Consider the following 18837-nt stretch of genomic DNA (forward strand, 5'->3'; position numbering starts at 1 on the left):
TGTTCTCTCCTGGTGTAACCCAGGCACCTATACTACTGTTCTCTCCTGGTGTAACCCAGGCACATATATACTACTGTTCTCTCCTGGTGTAACCCAGGCACATATATACTACTGTTCTCTCCTGGTGTAACCCAGGCACATATATACTACTGTTCTCTCCTGTGTAACCCAGGCACATATACTGCTGTTCTCTCCTGGTGTAACCCAGGCACATATACTACTGTTCTTTCTATCCTTGCTGAGCAGAACACATCTTGAGATCCAACCTCAACAAAAAGTGTCTTTTTTTTTTTTTCCCCAGTGTATTTTATGCTGTTATTGATGCCCAACTGTGCGCGAGCCCCTGTCTCGGAGCAATAAATTGTGTTGGCCCCCTGCAGTGTGTGACTAGTGGACACCTTGTTTCTGTGTATCTGATCCCTATGTCACTTTAATCACCATGTATCAGAACACAGATCCAGATGACTTTTACGCCTACTGCGATTAAATGTCAGTCCGCAGGGTTAATGCAGTTGTGTCATTTGTGCATTTGTACAGCGAGAACAAAGTGACCTGGGTGTGAAATCCGCTGTATACAATATGCACCGTGCATTGTGCTCAGTAATCTGGTGGTTTGGTCGCCATCCAGCTGGAGAATCGCCTTCATCTCATCCGTTCTGTTATCACAGGGACCTTCTCTGACCCTCTGCGCCTGTTCATAGAGCAAGCTCTGCCAGAGACTCCATGTCCTCGGTGTAGCCAGCAGAAGGCCAGAAACCAGCAAATCATTGCGTGCATTGTAGGCGAATCTCCTGTATCATCAGCCTGCTGATTTATGCCGGGTACACACTGGCAGATATATTGGCTGATCAATTGATCGCCCAATATATCTTGTGTACGTCGGCCAGTGTGTACCAGCGGTAAGTCTGTGAACGACGCTGTTCAGACATATATATATATATATCACGTCGGCTGTGCAACAGAGTCCGCGGAGAGTGGGCGCAACATGCCCCCGGGCCAGTGGGATCCGCAGCCATATGACCGATGATGGTTGTTCAGTGTGTATGAGCAACCATCATCCGATATATATCTGCAGATCGATCTGTTAGGTGTGTACCCAGCATAACCCCAAATATCCTTATATCTCAGTACGGTCCTTGTACTTCTGCAGAACCCTACCCAATGCCCGTACTAAGGGCCTGATTCAGAGCCGCTCGTAAGCGGCCGCTCGTTCGCTCCGAGCGATGTTCGCACATCTGCGCATGCATATGGGTCGTAATGCGCATGCGCCAACCAGTCATTGCGGTCGGAAATCGAGCGCTCGCTAAATAGCGAGTGCTTCTAATTTGAGTGACAGGATGAGGCGTTTGTGGGTGGTAACAGGGGAAGGTGCTTGAAAACGGGGAGTGGAGATCCGAACGCAGGCGTGCCAAACGGTCAAAATGGGCGTTTTAAGGGTGTGCATAATTAACAAAGCAGCGTCATCGGCCACGTCACTTGGTTGTCTTTTAGCCTGAACTGTTCGCATGATTGCGGTAGGAAAATCCAACCACAAGCACTGCGAGCAGTTCAGACGCCTTTCGATGTACTCGATTAATCTAATAAATAGCGGAGATGACGTAGGATGCGAGCGGCCAGGGGGTGTCTTTACAAAATAGCGAGCGCATGTTTCGTTTGCTCGCTCAGACATAGAGGCGTCAACAGACCGCAAAGAGCGAGCGCTCAATTTAAATAGCCGGCCCCTTTTTCTGAACGAGCGAGCGCAAATAGCGTCCGGCTCTGAATCAGGCCCTAAATACGTCATTCATTTTTTATGCTGTCACCACTGCTCTACCTGCTTGTATTACTGACTGGGCCTCTGCCTCTAATAACATTATATATAAATCATGAGAGATGGATAATATGGAATATAGGGCATGATTTAGAGATGGGCGCTAATTCCGCGGCATTACTACAAGTAGGTTATGAATTGCGCCTGTAACGACTGTACTGTATTGGCTATTATTCATCTCCCATTATCTATTCTATATGGCGTGTAAGATCCTGCTCTGCAGTGGACCGTGCATCAATGCCGATGTTAGCGCCGATTGAGCGATTGTTTGCACGTGTGCAGTGCGGCTTACATGCTGAGATTGTTTTATGATTACACTTGCACAAACGGAGGATTCATTCGCAAAATGAGTGACAGGGAATCAGCATTTGGGGGAGGTAAAGGGGGAGGGGTTAGAAAAACGCAGGCCCGTCCGATAGTTTAAACAATGTTTTGTGGGCGTCCGTAGATTAGCAAAGTTCTTGCTCACAGCGGGAGAGCTCTCTGCAAGTCTGGAGACCCGCCGTGTCTGCGGCAGCTTGGACTTACTCAGGAGGCTGATGGCCGGCTGATCTGCATTCCAGGTTTTCGGTTTTGTGCAGGAGTGGCAGATATGAGATGCTGTCAGTGGATGTCCCTAAGCACTGGATGGCGAATGGGTCATTAGCATAGTTTTGCAAATTGCGATTCCTGAGAAAACGCTGCTGCGATGACATTAGCATCCACGTCTGAATCGGGTCCTTTATTACTGAATCGGGTCCTTTATTACTGTAAAGAGTGTAAGCTCCTGGGCATAGTCAGTGATTCAACACTTATTATTATAACTTAGTCACAGATGTGACTACAGCAGAAGATGCAACACATTCGCAGCAGTGTGACTCAGAAGCGACCCCCACTGTATAGCGGAGGACGTCTGTAAATTCTGATTTCGCATTGTTTGCCCTCTGCGGATGGATGGTAATAGCCATATATCCGGTATCGGCAACAACCTGTCTGTGGACAGATAGTAATAGTCATGTCCGGTATCGGCAATACCTTGTCTGCGGATGGTTGGTAATGGTCATATCCTGTATAACCTGCTGGCAGACGGATGGTAATATAGATGTGTCCTCACACATCTAGCCGCAATACACTATGTGGCGCAAGATGACTGGCGCAAGTGAGCTGCCAGGACCCATGCAGCTCTGCCTATGTCGGGCCACTTATATGCATAGTTTTTGCAAAAATTGCGACTAGGATGCACCAGCAGACTGTGCTGAGTAATGTGATATGTGACACCTGTATATCTGTGTGCACCTGAGTCTGTATATGGGAGACTGTGCTGAGTAATGTGATATGTGACACCTGTATATCTGTGTGCTCCTGAGTCTGTATATGGGAGACTGTGCTGAGTAATGTGATATGTGACACCTGTATATCTGTGTGCTCCTGAGTCTGTATATGGGAGACTGCGCTGAGTAATGTGATATGTGACACCTGTATATCTGTGTGCTCCTGAGTCTGTATATGGGAGACTGTGCTGAGTAATGTGATATGTGACACCTGTATATCTGTGTGCTCCTGAGTCTGTATATGGGAGACTGCGCTGAGTAATGTGATATGTGACACCTGTATATCTGTGTGCTCCTGAGTCTGTATATGGGAGACTGCGCTGATTAATGGGATATGTGACACCTGTATATCTGTGTGCTCCTGACTCTGTATATGGGACACTGTGCTGAGTAATGTGATATGTGACACCTGTATATCTGTGTGCTCCTGAGTCTGTATATGGGAGACTGCGCTGAGTAATGGGATATGTGACACCTGTATATCTGTGTGCTCCTGAGTCTGTATATGGGAGACTGTGCTGAGTAATGTGATATGTGACACCTGTATATCTGTGTGCTCCTGAGTCTGTATATGGAGACTGTGCTGAGTAATGTGATGTGTGACACCTGTATATCTGTGTGCTCCTGAGTCTGTATATGGGAGACTGTGCTGAGTAATGTGATATGTGACACCTGTATATCTGTGTGCTCCTGAGTCTGTATATGGGAGACTGCGCTGAGTAATGTGATATGTGACACCTGTATATCTGTGTGCACCTGAGTCTGTATATGGGAGACTGTGCTGAGTAATGTGATATGTGACACCTGTATATCTGTGTGCTCCTGTATATGGGAGACTGCGCTGAGTAATGTGATATGTGACCCCAGTATATCTGTGTGCTCCTGAGTCTGTATATAGGAGACTGTGCTGAGTAATGTGATATGTGACACCTGTATATCTGTGTGCTCCTGAGTCTGTATATGGGAGACTGCGCTGAGTAATGGGATATGTGACACCTGTATATCTGTGTGCTCCTGAGTCTGTATATGGAGACTGCGCTGATTAATGTGATATGTGACACCTGTATATCTGTGTGCTCCTGAGTCTGTATATGGGAGACTGCGCTGAGTAATGGGATATGTGACACCTGTATATCTGTGTGCGACTGAGTCTGTATATGGGAGACTGCGCTGAGTAATGTGATATGTGACACCTGTATATCTGTGTGCTCCTGTATATGGGAGACTGTGCTGAGTAATGTGATATGTGACACCTGTATATCTGTGTGCTTCTGAGTCTGTATATGGGAGACTGCGCTGAGTAATGTGATATGTGACACCTGTATATCTGTGTGCTCCTGAGTCTGTATACAGGAGACTGCGCTGAGTAATGTGATATGTGACACCTGTATATATGTGTGCTCCTGAGTCTGTATATGGGAGACTGCGCTGAGTAATGTGATATGTGACACCTGTATATCTGTGTGCAGCTGTATACGAAGCACAATGGAACTTGGCGTGGAAAAGAGCCACAGCTGCTGCATTGTAGTACTTCATTTACAGATCCAGAGACTCGGTTGTACACAGATATACAAGTGTCACATATCAAATTAATCATCACAGTCTCCTGATATATCCTAGTTGCATCGCATTGTGATAAGACGCATTTTCAGCATATAAGACACAAAATCGATGCCCGATGCTAGCAGAGTTGCACGGGACCTGATGCACCGAGAGGAGCAGTTTGGCGTAAGTGCATCATTGATGTGTGAGGAAGGTGGCCACGGAGGTTCTACTTAGGGAAGGAGAAGATTGGCCAGGGAGGTTCTATATAGGGGGGAGGGAGGTGGCCAGAGAGGTTATATTTAGGGAGGAAGAAGGTGGCCGGGGAGGTTATATTTAGGGAGGAGGATGGTGCACGGGGAGGTTATATTTAGGGAGGAGGATGGTGCACAGGGAGGTTATATTTAGGGAGGAGGATGGTGCACAGGGAGGTTATATTTAGGGAGGAGGATGGTGCACAGGGAGGTTATATTTAGGGAGGAGGATGGTGCACAGGGAGGTTATATTTAGGGAGGAGGATGGTGCACAGGGAGGTTATATTTAGGGAGGAGGATGGTGCACAGGGAGGTTATATTTAGGGAGGAGGATGGTGCACAGGGAGGTTATATTTAGGGAGGAGGATGGTGCACAGGGAGGTTATATTTAGGGAGGAGGAAGGTGCCCAGGGAGGTTATATTTAGGGAGGAGGAAGGTGCCTGGGGAGGTTATATTTAGGGAGGAGGAAGGTGGGCAGGGAGGCTATATTTCGGGAGCAGGAAGGTGCCCAGGTAGGTTATATTTAGGGAGGAGGAAGGTGGCCAGGGAGGTAATATTTGGAGGGAGGAAGATGCCCATAAACATTTTATTTAGGGATGGAGGCCGGTGCCCATGGAGGTTTGTTTTTTGGGGAGAGGAAGATGCCCAGGGAGGTTTTATATTGGGGGAGGAAGGTGGCCAGGCAGGTTATATATTGGGGAAGGAAGGTGGCCAGGCAGGTCTCAGTCAGGAAGGGGCAGGTTGATAAGGGAGGTGCCTATGGAGGATTAGGGCAGTACTCCTACTCGGGACACTACTGAGAGCTGAGCACTGGACTGTCAGACTGTGAGAGGGAAGTGATGGCTTAGACTTCACACGTTCCTACAGTAATGTGAGTACAGATACACGTTCCTTGTTTATAGTCTAGTTGGGCGAGTTCCTTGTTGATAAGAGGATCTATTGTTAATTTCACTTATGGAAAACCTGTTTCTGGTGAAGATTTTTGTTTCAAACGCAGCGATTCTCTTCATCTATTGTAACAGTCTGATGGATTTGTGCTATGTACCTCCATTGTGCTGGGGTTAATGGTTTGGAAGTGGTAAGTGATCAGGAGATTGTGTTTCTTCAGTGAACTCTTTATAAAGTGATCTATTAAACGTCTTGGAGATTATCTAATAAATATTTGCAAATATAATAAGTAATAAAATGTAAGATGTATTTTTGGTTTGGCTCCATAAGACGGCCGTACTTGTGACCTCTGAGAGATGCCGCTCTCCGTCCTGTGATGCTCATAGTTACTGAATGACCCCAGGCCGGTGTTTGGCATGTAGGTGCTTTGTAGTTTATTGTAGTTACATAACTTTGGGCCAGGACTCTTGTGAAATTATAAACTATTTTCAAAGTGCTCAAGTATCAGCAATTCATGTTTCAACTTGTATCTGTTCCTTCCTGCTCCCTTTCCTGTTCCCATGGGGTAGAGATTCGGGATGTGACTCCATCAGTTTGTGTTGCGGATTTTTCACGTGGTCTCAGAAAGGAGTTCTGGGAAAATAACTAGGCGCAAAAGGATGATTAACATTTTATTTCCAGATAAATATATGAAGTACTTCTAATATAAAATTCAGAATGTAGTGGTCAATTCAATTACATGCGAGGGGGGCGAGGTGCCATTGTTACAGCATGGACACTCCTCCAACGACCCCGCTCCCCTGGCGGCCCAATCTCGACCCTGTTCTCGTGGATTTTTGTATGCAGCCATGTGGTGCAACTTAGTTGCACCTAATTGAATAGACCCCTTAAGCAAGGTACACATTAGACGATTTGTCGTCCCATCCGGCAGTGTTTACTCGCGCTTCTTCAGGGACATCGTCCATTGGTCCGCCGGGTGATATCCGAATGCAGCATCGCCCCCGTTGTCGCACCGTTGCTCCTGACATCGGCAAGTGTGTACGCACTTGCCGATGCCGGGTCTCGCCGCTGCCGTACACACTAGACATCGTCTAGCTCTAGTGTGTACCCGGCATTAGTGTAGCTTTTTCAAAGGGATGTAGACTACAGTATATTGGGGGTACGCAACGTGCTGCACTGCAGCTGCTGTTGAACAACACATCCCAGCATGCCTTGCCACAGTTTACTGTTAGGACATGCTGAAGATGCCATAAGGAATGCTGGGATGTAAAGCTGAACAGCCCCTGGAGTGCCAGGCGTTGCCTACCCCTGGACTTGGTTTGCAGTCCAAAATGTCTTTCCAAGGAGACATTGGGGGGAATTCAATTAGGTGCGATTATATGCTGCACCTACGGCAGGGCTCGACAAATCCCAGGTGCCAGGTTGCCATGGTGACTAGGATTTTTAGACCTGGTGACCGGGATTTCCAAGCCACTACCCCCCCCTCCCCCCTGCCGCCAACGAGAAGCTCCATTTGACTGGCGCCCGCTGAAATTTTACCAGCGGGCACCCGACTCCCCGCAGCTGCAGCCGGAGCTCACTCCTTTTGTGTATGTGTGCGCGGCACACTTAGAGGGGGCTTAGTACTGTGGGCACTATTAGACTGGGCTTAGTACTGGGGGTACTATTCAAGGGGGCTTACTACTGGGGGCACTATTACAAGGGGCTTACTACTGGGGGAATTATTTCAAGGGGTTTACTACTGGGGTAATTATTAGAGGGGGCTTAATACTGTGGGCATTATGAGAGGGGGCTTACTACTGGGAGCACTATTACAGTGGGCTTACTGCTGGGGGCACTAATACAGGGGGCTTACTAGTGGGGGCATTATTTCAAGGGGCTTACTCCTGGGAGCACTATTACAAGGGGCTTACTGCTGGGGGCACTAATACAGGGGGCTTACTACTGGGGGCATTATTTCAAGGGGCTTACTACTGGAAGCACTATTTCAAGGGGCTTACTACTGGGGGCATTATTTCAAGGGGCTTACTACTGGGAGCACTATTACAAGGGGCTTACTACTGGGGGCATTATTTCAAGGGGCTTACTACTGGGAGCACTATTACAAGGGGCTTACTGCTGGGGGCACTATTACAGGGGGCTTACTACTGGGGGCACTTTTACAAGGGGCTTACTACTGGGGGCACTTTTACAAGGGGCTTACTACTGGGGGCACTATTACAGGGGACTTACTACTGGGGGCACTATTACAGGGGGCTTACTACTGGGGGCACTATTACAGGGGGCTTACTACTAGGTTGAGGGGCACTGAAAGGGCATGTGTGGTGGTCTATACCAGCTTTCATAATTTTGGTAATGGACGATGTTCTGGCTCCTAAACTTTTAAGATGGCTCCTAGATTTTAGAAAAATTTGTCGAGCCCTGACTTACGGTATCTCCGGACTCGCAGATTATTGTTCGTAGCCCCATAGTGTAAGCAGCAAGGAGGGCGAGTTCCTCGCGTGTGGCAGCAAGTCAATTGAACTTGCGTAGTTGAACCTTTGCTGATGTTTGCACTGCGTATGTTGTGGTACTGAGCACATACAATACAAGTGCATTTACGCTGAGGACTGACGCGGCTATGGTGACCAAGCTGCAGGCTGTACAGACCTGGACGTAAGTGAAAATACACCTATGTCTAGGCGTATCATTTGCTTCAAGTATAGAGCTGGTGGAAGTCCGTATGGATAGTGGCCAGGTTTACCGCAGGATGCGGAATATATACACATTTTATATTTGTTTCTGTGTGGCGGTGTCTATTTCATGCCTAATTGCCTACTATACAGGTGATATTGTGTTAAATATTTATCGGCTTCATTAAGCGCCTGCCTCCCACGATCCTTATCTTCCAGAATGTCACCCTAGTAACGCGATATATTGTCTGTGACCACCTGTGCCAGTAAACCCAGGTTATATGACCTTCATTTGCTCTGCTTGACTGTTCGTTGTGTACCACGTTAAGCGTCCGTCGATCCGGCTCATTGCCTGTCAATGCTAGGAATTGAAATACCTGTGTTCCATTAACATCTGCTGTGATTTATAAAATGTCCTCTTGTGTTACACACTTAGCAACCGAAATAGAGGATTTTGCCCCCAGTGTGTTTTGCTCGTTGCTTGGTGCACAGACAATGGCTTCCAAACCCACTTAAGGGCGGTGTATGGCCTGCGGACTGCTATTGTTTTGCTCTGCTGCAGGTGTTGCACTCTAAATCAAGTGTCGTTACCCAACTTCTGTTAGTACTTGTTCCGCAAAGCTGCCCTCAGATAGAAAAGTGTATCGGGCAAATACAAAACAATAAGTTATCTTGTGCAAAATAAAACTTACAGGCAACAGATAAAAGATTTTTATTTATTTATATATATAAGTCCAGTTTCGGCCTAGCACTCCCCTCCAATGTCAAAGGACAGCTTGCTCCTGGTGCCCTCCACTGGGGTACGAATCCCCCACAATGTAGAAATGAAGAACTGCCGGCGCTCAGAAGACTTTTGTAGAAATAGTGAAAAACTTAGTGCTTTTAATCTACGTTTCGGGACTTTAAAATCCCTTCTTCAGGATATACAACATAACAAAACAGTGCAAATACAGTGCTTAAATAGTAACACTCACCCTTTCAGATGCCCTGGTCACTCTGCATGGCAGCCCAGCGTCCAGGGGACCCACTTACGGTTTCGGTGACTCCACCCACCGGAAATGACGTCACCCTGCCAGGACAGCGACCGAAGGAAGCCTGGCAAAAACCATAATGTGACAAAACATTAAGAAACACCTTGACATTCATAGTGTGATTATGTTGAATCATCAGAAGGTGATCAATTACCATTACCATGTGTATTAGATATAAAAATATGTTCGTTAGTACTTGTTCCGCAAAGCTGCCCTCAGATGGAAAAGTGTATCTGGCAGACATCCAACAATAAGTTATCTTGTGCAAAATAAAACTTAATGGCAACAGATAAAAGATTGAGATATATATATATATATATATATATATCTCAATCTCAATCAATCAATTTTATACATACACGATACAGTTAAGTAAAAATGTCCTTTGCGTAAAGGCTGCTGTTTCCCAAGTCAAATCCTTGGTCTTGGGGGTGGTACCAAGTTGGATCTGTTTCAAGATATCAACCTTAAGGGGTCTATTTACTAAGCAGTGTTAGGAGACAGAGTGAAAAGTGATAAGGTGCCAGCCAATCAGCTCCTAACTGTCATTTTTGAAATACAGCCTGTGAGATGACAGTTGGGAGCTGATTGGCTGGCACCTTATCACAGACTTATCACTTTTCACTCTGGGCCTGATTCAGAGCCGGACGCTATTTGCGCTCGCTCGTTCAGAAAAAGGGGCCGGATATTTAAATAGAGCGCTCGCTCTTTGCGGTCTGTTGACGCCTCTATGTCTGAACGAGCGAACGAAACATGCGCTCGCTATTTTGTAAAAAACGCCCCCTGGCCGCTCGCTTCATACGTCATCTCCACTATTTATTAGATTAATCGAGTACATCGAAAGGCGTCTGAACTGCTCGCAGTGCTTGTGGTTGGATTTTCCTACCGCAATCATGCGAGCAGTTCAGGCTAAAAGAGAACCAAGTGGCGTGGCCGATGATGCTGCTTTGTTAATTATGCACACCCTTAAAACGCCCGTTTGGCACGCCTGCGTTCAGATCACCACTCCCCGTTTTCGAGCACCTTCCCCTGTTACCACCCACAAACGCCTCATCCTGTCACTCAAATTAGCAGGCACTCGCTATTTTGCGAGCACACAATTTCCGACCGCAATGACTGGTTCGCGCATGCGTATTACAACCCATACGCATGCGCAGTTGTGCGAACATCGCTCGTAGCGAACGAGCGGCCGCTTAAGAGCGGCTCTGAATCAGGCCCTCTGTCTCCTAACACTGTGTCTTACTTTAGGCCTTGTTATGAAGATGGGGCTTCCTATTTGATCTATCAGAAGACCCTGATATCGGAGTACACCCAATAAAATCAATCAGTTTGTTTACACTCCATTAATACATAGTTTTAATAAAAACAGATTTAGAAAATCATAAAACCTTACACCACACACAAATCATGGCCTCTGTGGGTCAGTTGTTATTTGGACTTGCTGTCACCCATAACAAGGGCCAGCTCGTCCGGCCCACTATCGGCCACTGTAATGGGGGTGATACATATTCTATCCCGGCTCGGCTGTAATAACTGCTTGATGATCACAGCTTAACCGACCTATCAGATTGGGCTAAATGAACCCTATGAAGAACTTGCCCACAGTGCATGCGAATGCTCTGGGTCCTGATCAATCCAAGGTTCACTGTTAAGGCTTCTGCGTACTTCATGAGGATGAGTGAGCCCTATTTGAGACGTCTGTTCAGCATATGACTGGTAAGGCGTTCCTGTGTGTACGTGCCCTATGGCGTGTACTGCCTCAGTCGTGTCACTGATTCAAGGCGCCATTCTCATGAATAATGGTACAGCCCACAACATGGCTGCCTTCAGTGTAAGATTATCTCGTCATGGCTCCACAGAAATTCCATTCTCTGACTTGCACCCCCTAGTGGGCATGCAGGGTTCTGCTGCAGGACAGGCTGTGCATTAGTGGTGCATGCTTGGCACTGGGTGCCTGTCACGTGGTCTTTGAGGAAGTATTTATACTACCACAAGAGTCTTAAATTGGGGAGGCCTACTCCTGCGTGTGTTTACTCTCTGTTTGGACTCAGTGACCTGAGCGGGCTTCTATCCTGGTGAAACCATAAACACTTTACATGTGCGCTAATTGCTATAAACAACAGAATTCTTTCTTTTACTTAGGGGGCATACACACCAGACGATAAAAGTGAACGATATTGTTCAACGATATATCGTTCATATCGCTCAGTGTGTATACAACAAGCGACCAACGATGCCCGCTCCCTCTGGTCGTTATTGACGTTTGCTGACGTGCAGACATCCAGGCCCAATCTGATGATTATTATTTATTTCCTTTTTTTTTCTTAGCATTTTAATTACACCTTTCACCTATGTATCACCTATTAACACATAGTTGTTGCTTTATTCTTATTAACACTTTAGTCTTTCACTGGTGTGCTTCTCTGGGCTGCCCCTGTGTTTTGGAGTTCTGCACCCCAGACTCTGCATTGAGCATCTAATGCATGTTTTTTTTATATTTAAAATACTATGGCCGGGATGTACTAAAGGAAAAATGCAGTAAAACCCAGTTTTCAGGTTCGGTTTAGGCTAGGGGAAGGAGGGGTTAGGGTTAGGCACCCCCGGGGGGGGAGGTTAGGGTTAGGCACCCCCCCCCCGGCAGACTTAGGTATAGGCCTTGCTCTCCTGTCATGTGACAGCCCTCCATATTTTCTGCGGTCTTGAAGCAGTGTCACAAGCACCAGTAGTGTAGCCAAGGTGCGGTTACAAAATTCACACGCGTGCAGACGTGCGCAGACAGAAAAAAAAATATACAAAAGACACTATTTATTTTTTTTCGAGTCCAGTACTTGGGCCCAGAGCACAGATTGGTGACGACTGGAGTCGGGCAGCACTAGGTTGCATTGCCGACTTGCTAGATCTTGTGCGGCTAAGCCTAACACGCACAGACACACGGACAATTATTAGAAAAAAAGACAATTGATTTTATTTTTTTTATACTCCAGAACTTGGGCCCAGAGCACAAATTGATCATGAGTAAGTCGGGCAGCACTAGCTTGCAACTTGCGTTGCTGGCTGGATCTTGTGACCAAGTATTAGGGACCTCCAGTGTCAGAGAAGCCGTGACGCGGCTCTGAGTGCTGGGGAATACTTGTTGTTTCTAGTATACCCTTACACCCTTACATACACCTGAGTGATATTACTGAAGTGATTGAGCAGCTACCAAACATGTATTGCAATCTGACGATATCTGTTCAGGGATATGGCAGGATGACGTCACTGAACGATATCTGTCAGTGTGTACACCCAATATCGCTTGTCCTGCACTATGGAAAGTTCAAGGGAAATCTTTCACCAATATCTGGGCAGCACAGATGGTGTAATGGTTAGCGTTACTGCCTCACAGCAATGAGGTCATGGGTTCGATTTCCTCCATGGCCCTAACTGTGTGGAGTTTGTATATTCTCCCAGTGCTTGCGTGGGTTTGCTCCGGGTACTCTGGTTTCCTCCCACACTCTAAAAATATACTGGTAGGTTAATTGGCTCCCTACAAAAAATTGACCATAGTGTGTATGTGCATATCATAGGGAATATAGATTGTAAGCTCCACTGGGGCAGGGACAGATGCGGAATGTGTGCGCTATATAAATAACTGGTAATAAATAAATATCTTTCACAACACACATCGTCTAGTGTGTGCGCCCCTACACGTCTAGTGCAGGGGTCTTCAACCTTTAAGGCAGTGTGGGCCACATTAAAATATTCGACGAAGCCGCTAAGCCACTAAGCTATACTGCGGTATTTAAACTATTCCCCCTCCTCACACAATTATGACCCATAACTGCACTCTTCTACAATTTTAATTATGTCCCGTAACTGCTCCCATCTGCAGTGTCCCTTATACAGTGCCCCCAGTAGTGGTCCCCCTATGGAGTGCCCCCAGTAGTAATCCCCCCCCTGCTGTGCCCCCAGTAGTAGTCCCCCTTATGCAGGCCCCCAGTAGTGATGCCCCATATGCAGTGCCCTCAGTAGTAGTGCCCCCCCCCGATGCAGTGCCCCCAGCAGTAGTCTGTCCCCCCCAGCATTGCAGTCAAACACACACGTAAAGAAAAAAATGAAAAACAAACACCTGAACCCCCGCTCCCGTTCCATCCGCCGTCCTCTCCTCCGTCCTCCCTGGCTGGCCCGCTCTGAATTATCGGAGAGATGTCATGACATCATGACGTCTCTCCCATTACCCACTGCGGGAGCCGGAAGATGGAGCTCATGAGTGAGCTCTAGTTCGACTGCTGTAGTGGGCACGGCAGCCAATGAGAGTCTGTCTGGCTCTCATTGGCTGGCTGTCAAAACAAACACACTGCTGCCGGTGCCCGCGGCAGTGTGTTTATTTCTGTCTGTAGTGCAGACTGCACTTACTGCGGTCTGCACTACAGTAACCATCGGTGGGCCACGGGTTGAAGACCCCTGGTCTAGTGTGTATGTCACAACCAATAACCATAGTGCGGACAGTAGGGGGTGCTATGGATTTACATCTTTTAGCAGTTTTCGGCCTGGTGGTTACGTGGTTTTGTTGTGGATAATGTAATAAGGCTAAATTATAGTTTAGCTGGAATTTACCTTTTGTGAAACAATCTCTTCATCAGCTCATCACAGGGAAGAGCTGAAAAGATCTGAGCACAAAGCTGGCCACATAATGACTGTTTTTAATGCTTGATTTTAATTTGTGTTGATGTAACCTCTTTACTGACTGTGCGGCACTGCGTAATTAGTGGCGCTTTACTAATATACCATGATGGTGATTAATGCAATTCCAAGTACATCAGAACCTGTATTGGTTAGATACCATGCCATGTATCTAAATCAATCCATAATATGACGGGAACGGGGAGTGGCGCTATTGGGGTCTATGTATTGTCATATGACAAAAATCTAACAATGGTAGGGAAAAGATTATTCTTAATTAATCTGTTTTTCAAAAGATGCCACTTTTTGAAATAGAGCCTAAACTGAGAAAGCACTCTCCATGTAACGTATCCACCAGCCCGTCCCACACCTCACACCGGGCTTCCCGATTCTCCGCTGTCCTGTCAGGAATACACCGCTAAGGGGTTTGTTCTGTATTCTGTCCCTCTGCAGGGTCCGATGCCCCCTGTTGCTGCTAGTAAAGTGCACGGTCTCTGCATTCCTTCACAAAGACACAGGAGCCGGACACATTGAGCAGGTCTGACTTTTCATTCTATACATAAGTGTGTGTGTGTGTGTGTGTGTGTGTGTGTGTGTGTGTGTTTTCTACTGGTATCCCGTCTAAAGTTCTACAGTAAAAAGGTAGACAATGTCTTGATACACCAGATGTTAAACAAGCAATAGGTCGACAGGAACAAAAGGTCGACCCACTAAATGTCGGCATGTAAGAATATCGACAGTTACAAATGGTCAAAAGGTCGACATGAAAATGGTTGACACATTATTATTATTTTTTTTTGTTAGGGTTAGGCACTTACCGGAGGGTTAGGGTTAGGCACTAGAAGGGACGGTTAGGTTCAGGCACCTACCCCGACGGTTAGGGTTAGGCACCAGGAGGGAGGGTTAGGGTTCGGCACCAAGGAGAGGGTTAGGGTGAAGATTAGGGTAAAAAAAAGCCCCCAAAACACGTGTCGTCATGTCGACCATATGCATGTTGACCTTTTGACACTGTCGACCATTTGTACCTGTTGCTATTCTTACATGTCGACCTTTAGTGTGTCAATCTTTTGTCCCTGTCGACCTATTGCCAGTCTAACATCTGGTGTCTATCTAGACATTGTCTACCTTTTTACTGTCTAATGGAGCATACACACGGTCAGATTTTTCTTCAGATCTGAACGATAACGATTTAAAAAATCGTTGAATTGTTCATATTTGAAGAAAAATCTGACATGTTTGAACGATGTGCATTCCCGATGGCTGCATACACACACGACGATTGTTACCAACGATTTTATGAAGGATTTTCTGTCAGATTTTTTTAAAGTGTAATGAACAATATTTTGAACTACAAACGATTTTTGTAACTTCCCTTAATGAAAATCGTTCAGTTGGTCAGTCAGAATGAACTACAAAGGGGAACGCGCATGAACGATAATCATTCATCGTTATAACTCAGAAACTGAACGATTTTTTTCAACGATTGCACGATAACGACGTCGTTGCATCTATATTCTGTAATGTGGGGCCTATTCATTAAACGTAAAAATTCAATGGAGATAATTAGCTTTAGAACTCTCATGGAGTTCTAGCTAATTATAGGTGGAATTCATCATTCCACCTCTTAAGTATCTATTCCGAAAAGCTGTCATTTTTGCGATGCCTACACTACCTTATCGCATCTGGAAACAGTGCTGCGCATGCGCTGTTACATCTGTAAAACCAGCGCATGCGCAGCACTGCCTACAGATGCATTAAGTTTCGTACCCCCCCTCCCCCCCTCCCCCCTCCGCTCACCTCCCCCCTCCCGACTTACCTGTCCGCGCAGCAGCCTCCGGCTCCGTCCTGCTGGTCTGTCATATGGTTTCCCAGCAGACCGCATGACAGATTACAAAAAAAAAATACATTTTTTTTTTCTTTTTCTAAACTTTCTTGTGCTCTGCTGGGGAGCACACATGTCCGACCAGCCTCCGGAGCCGAGCAGAGCGCCGGAGGGACTCGTCGGGGGACCTGCACACACTGATACAGGTAAGTGGATTCTGCTATTCGCCACCTCACAGTGGCGAATAGTAACTGCATCAAATTCCGAAAATTCATAATTTTCGGAATTTGATGAATACCACAATTTCCACATCCCCATACTAATGTACTCATACTAATGTACTAATATACCCATACTAATGTACCCATACTAATGTACTAATGTACCCATACTAATGTACCCATACTAATGTACCCATACTAATGTACTAATGTACCAATACTAATGTACTAATATACCCATACTAATGTACTAATATACCCATACTAATGTACCCATACTAATGTACTAATATACCCATACTAATGTACTAATGTACCCATACTAATGTACTAATGTACCCATACTAATGTACTAATGTACCCATACTAATGTACTAATATACCCATACTAATGTACTAATGTACCCATACTAATGTACTAATATACCCATACTAATGTACCCATACTAATGTACTAATGTACCCATACTAATGTACCCATACTAATGTACTAATATACCCATACTAATGTACCCATACTAATGTACTAATATACCCATACTAATATACCCATACTAATATACCCATACTAATATACCCATACTAATGTACCCATACTAATGTACCCTTACTAATGTACCCTTACTAATGTACCCATACTAATGTACCCATACTAATGTACTAATATACCCATACTAATGTACTAATATACCCATACTAATGTACCCATACTAATGTACTAATGTACCCATACTAATGTACTAATGTACCCATACTAATGTACTAATATACCCATACTAATGTACCCATACTAATGTACTAATATACCCATACTAATGTACCCATACTAATGTACTAATGTACCAATACTAATGTACTAATATACCCATACTAATGTACCAATATACCCATACTAATGTACTAATATACCCGTACTAATGTACCCATACTAATGTACTAATATACCCATACTAATGTACTAATATACCCATACTAATGTACCCATACTAATGTACTAATATACCCATACTAATGTACCCATACTAATGTACTAATGTACCCTTACTAATGTACCCATACTAATGTACTAATGTACCCATACTAATGTACTAATATACCCATACTAATGTACCCATACTAATGTACTAATATACCCATACTAATGTACTAATATACCCATACTAATGTACCCATACTAATGTACTAATATACCCATACTAATGTACTAATGTACCCATACTAATGTACTAATGTACCCATACTAATGTACTAATATACCCATACTAATGTACCCATACTAATGTACTAATATACCCATACTAATGTACTAATATACCCATACTAATGTACTAATATACCCATACTAATGTACTAATGTACCCATACTAATGTACCAATATACCCATACTAATGTACTAATATACCCGTACTAATATACCCATACTAATGTACCCATACTAATGTACTAATATACCCATACTAATGTACTAATGTACTCATACTAATGTACCAATATACCCATACTAATGTACTAATGTACCCATACTAATGTACTAATGTACCCATACTAATGTACCCATACTAATGTACCCATACTAATGTACCAATATACCCATACTAATGTACCAATATACCCATACTAATTACTAATATACCCGTACTAATGTACCCATACTAATGTACTAATGTACCCATACTAATGTACTAATATCCCCGTACTAATGTACTAATATCCCCGTACTAATGTACTAATATACCCGTACTAATGTACTAATATACCCATACTAATGTACTAATATCCCCATACTAATGTACCCATACTAATGTACTAATATACCCATACTAATGTACCCATACTAATGTACTAATGTACCCATACTAATGTACTAATGTACCCATACTAATGTACTAATATACCCATACTAATGTACTAATATACCCATACTAATGTACTAATGTACCCATACTAATGTACCAATATACCCATACTAATGTACTAATGTACTCATACTAATGTACCAATATACCCATACTAATGTACTAATGTACCCATACTAATGTACTTATGTACCCATACTAATGTACCCATACTAATGTACCAATATACCCATACTAATGTACCAATATACCCATACTAATTACTAATATACCCGTACTAATGTACCCATACTAATGTACTAATATCCCCGTACTAATGTACTAATATACCCGTACTAATGTACTAATATACCCGTACTAATGTACTAATATACCCATACTAATGTACTAATATCCCCATACTAATGTACCCATACTAATGTACTAATATACCCATACTAATGTACCCATACTAATGTACTAATGTACCCATACTAATGTACTAATATACCCATACTAATGTACCCATACTAATGTACTAATATACCCATACTAATGTACCCATACTAATGTACTAATGTACCCATACTAATGTACCAATATACCCATACTAATGTACTAATATCCCCATACTAATGTACCCATACTAATGTACTAATATACCCATACTAATGTACCCATACTAATGTACTAATGTACCCATACTAATGTACTAATATACCCATACTAATGTACCCATACTAATGTACTAATATACCCATACTAATGTACCCATACTAATGTACTAA

General features: G+C 44.4%; 1 protein-coding gene across 14 annotated transcripts in view; it reads left to right on the top strand.

Moving 5' to 3' along the window:
• Window positions 1-18837, top strand: part of STK33 (serine/threonine kinase 33) — a 111396-nt gene that overhangs the window by 19095 nt on the left and 73464 nt on the right. For 7 of the 14 annotated variants that reach the window (XM_088482781.1, XM_088482782.1, XM_088482785.1 and 4 more), the window contains one exon: window positions 14624-14708. The exons of 5 other annotated variants lie outside the window; for them this stretch is intronic. In XM_088482781.1, the coding sequence (XP_088338907.1) occupies window positions 14624-14708 (85 nt within the window). Of the gene's footprint in view, window positions 1-5769; window positions 5789-14623; window positions 14709-16138; window positions 16199-18837 lie in introns of those variants that run through there. 2 more of the 14 variants (XM_088482787.1, XM_088482795.1) reach the window with 2 other exon arrangements.

This window comes from Taudactylus pleione, unplaced genomic scaffold, assembly GCF_031769625.1.
Source record: "Taudactylus pleione unplaced genomic scaffold, aTauple2 ptg000295l, whole genome shotgun sequence".
In the NCBI taxonomy this organism is placed as follows: domain Eukaryota; kingdom Metazoa; phylum Chordata; class Amphibia; order Anura; family Myobatrachidae; genus Taudactylus; species Taudactylus pleione.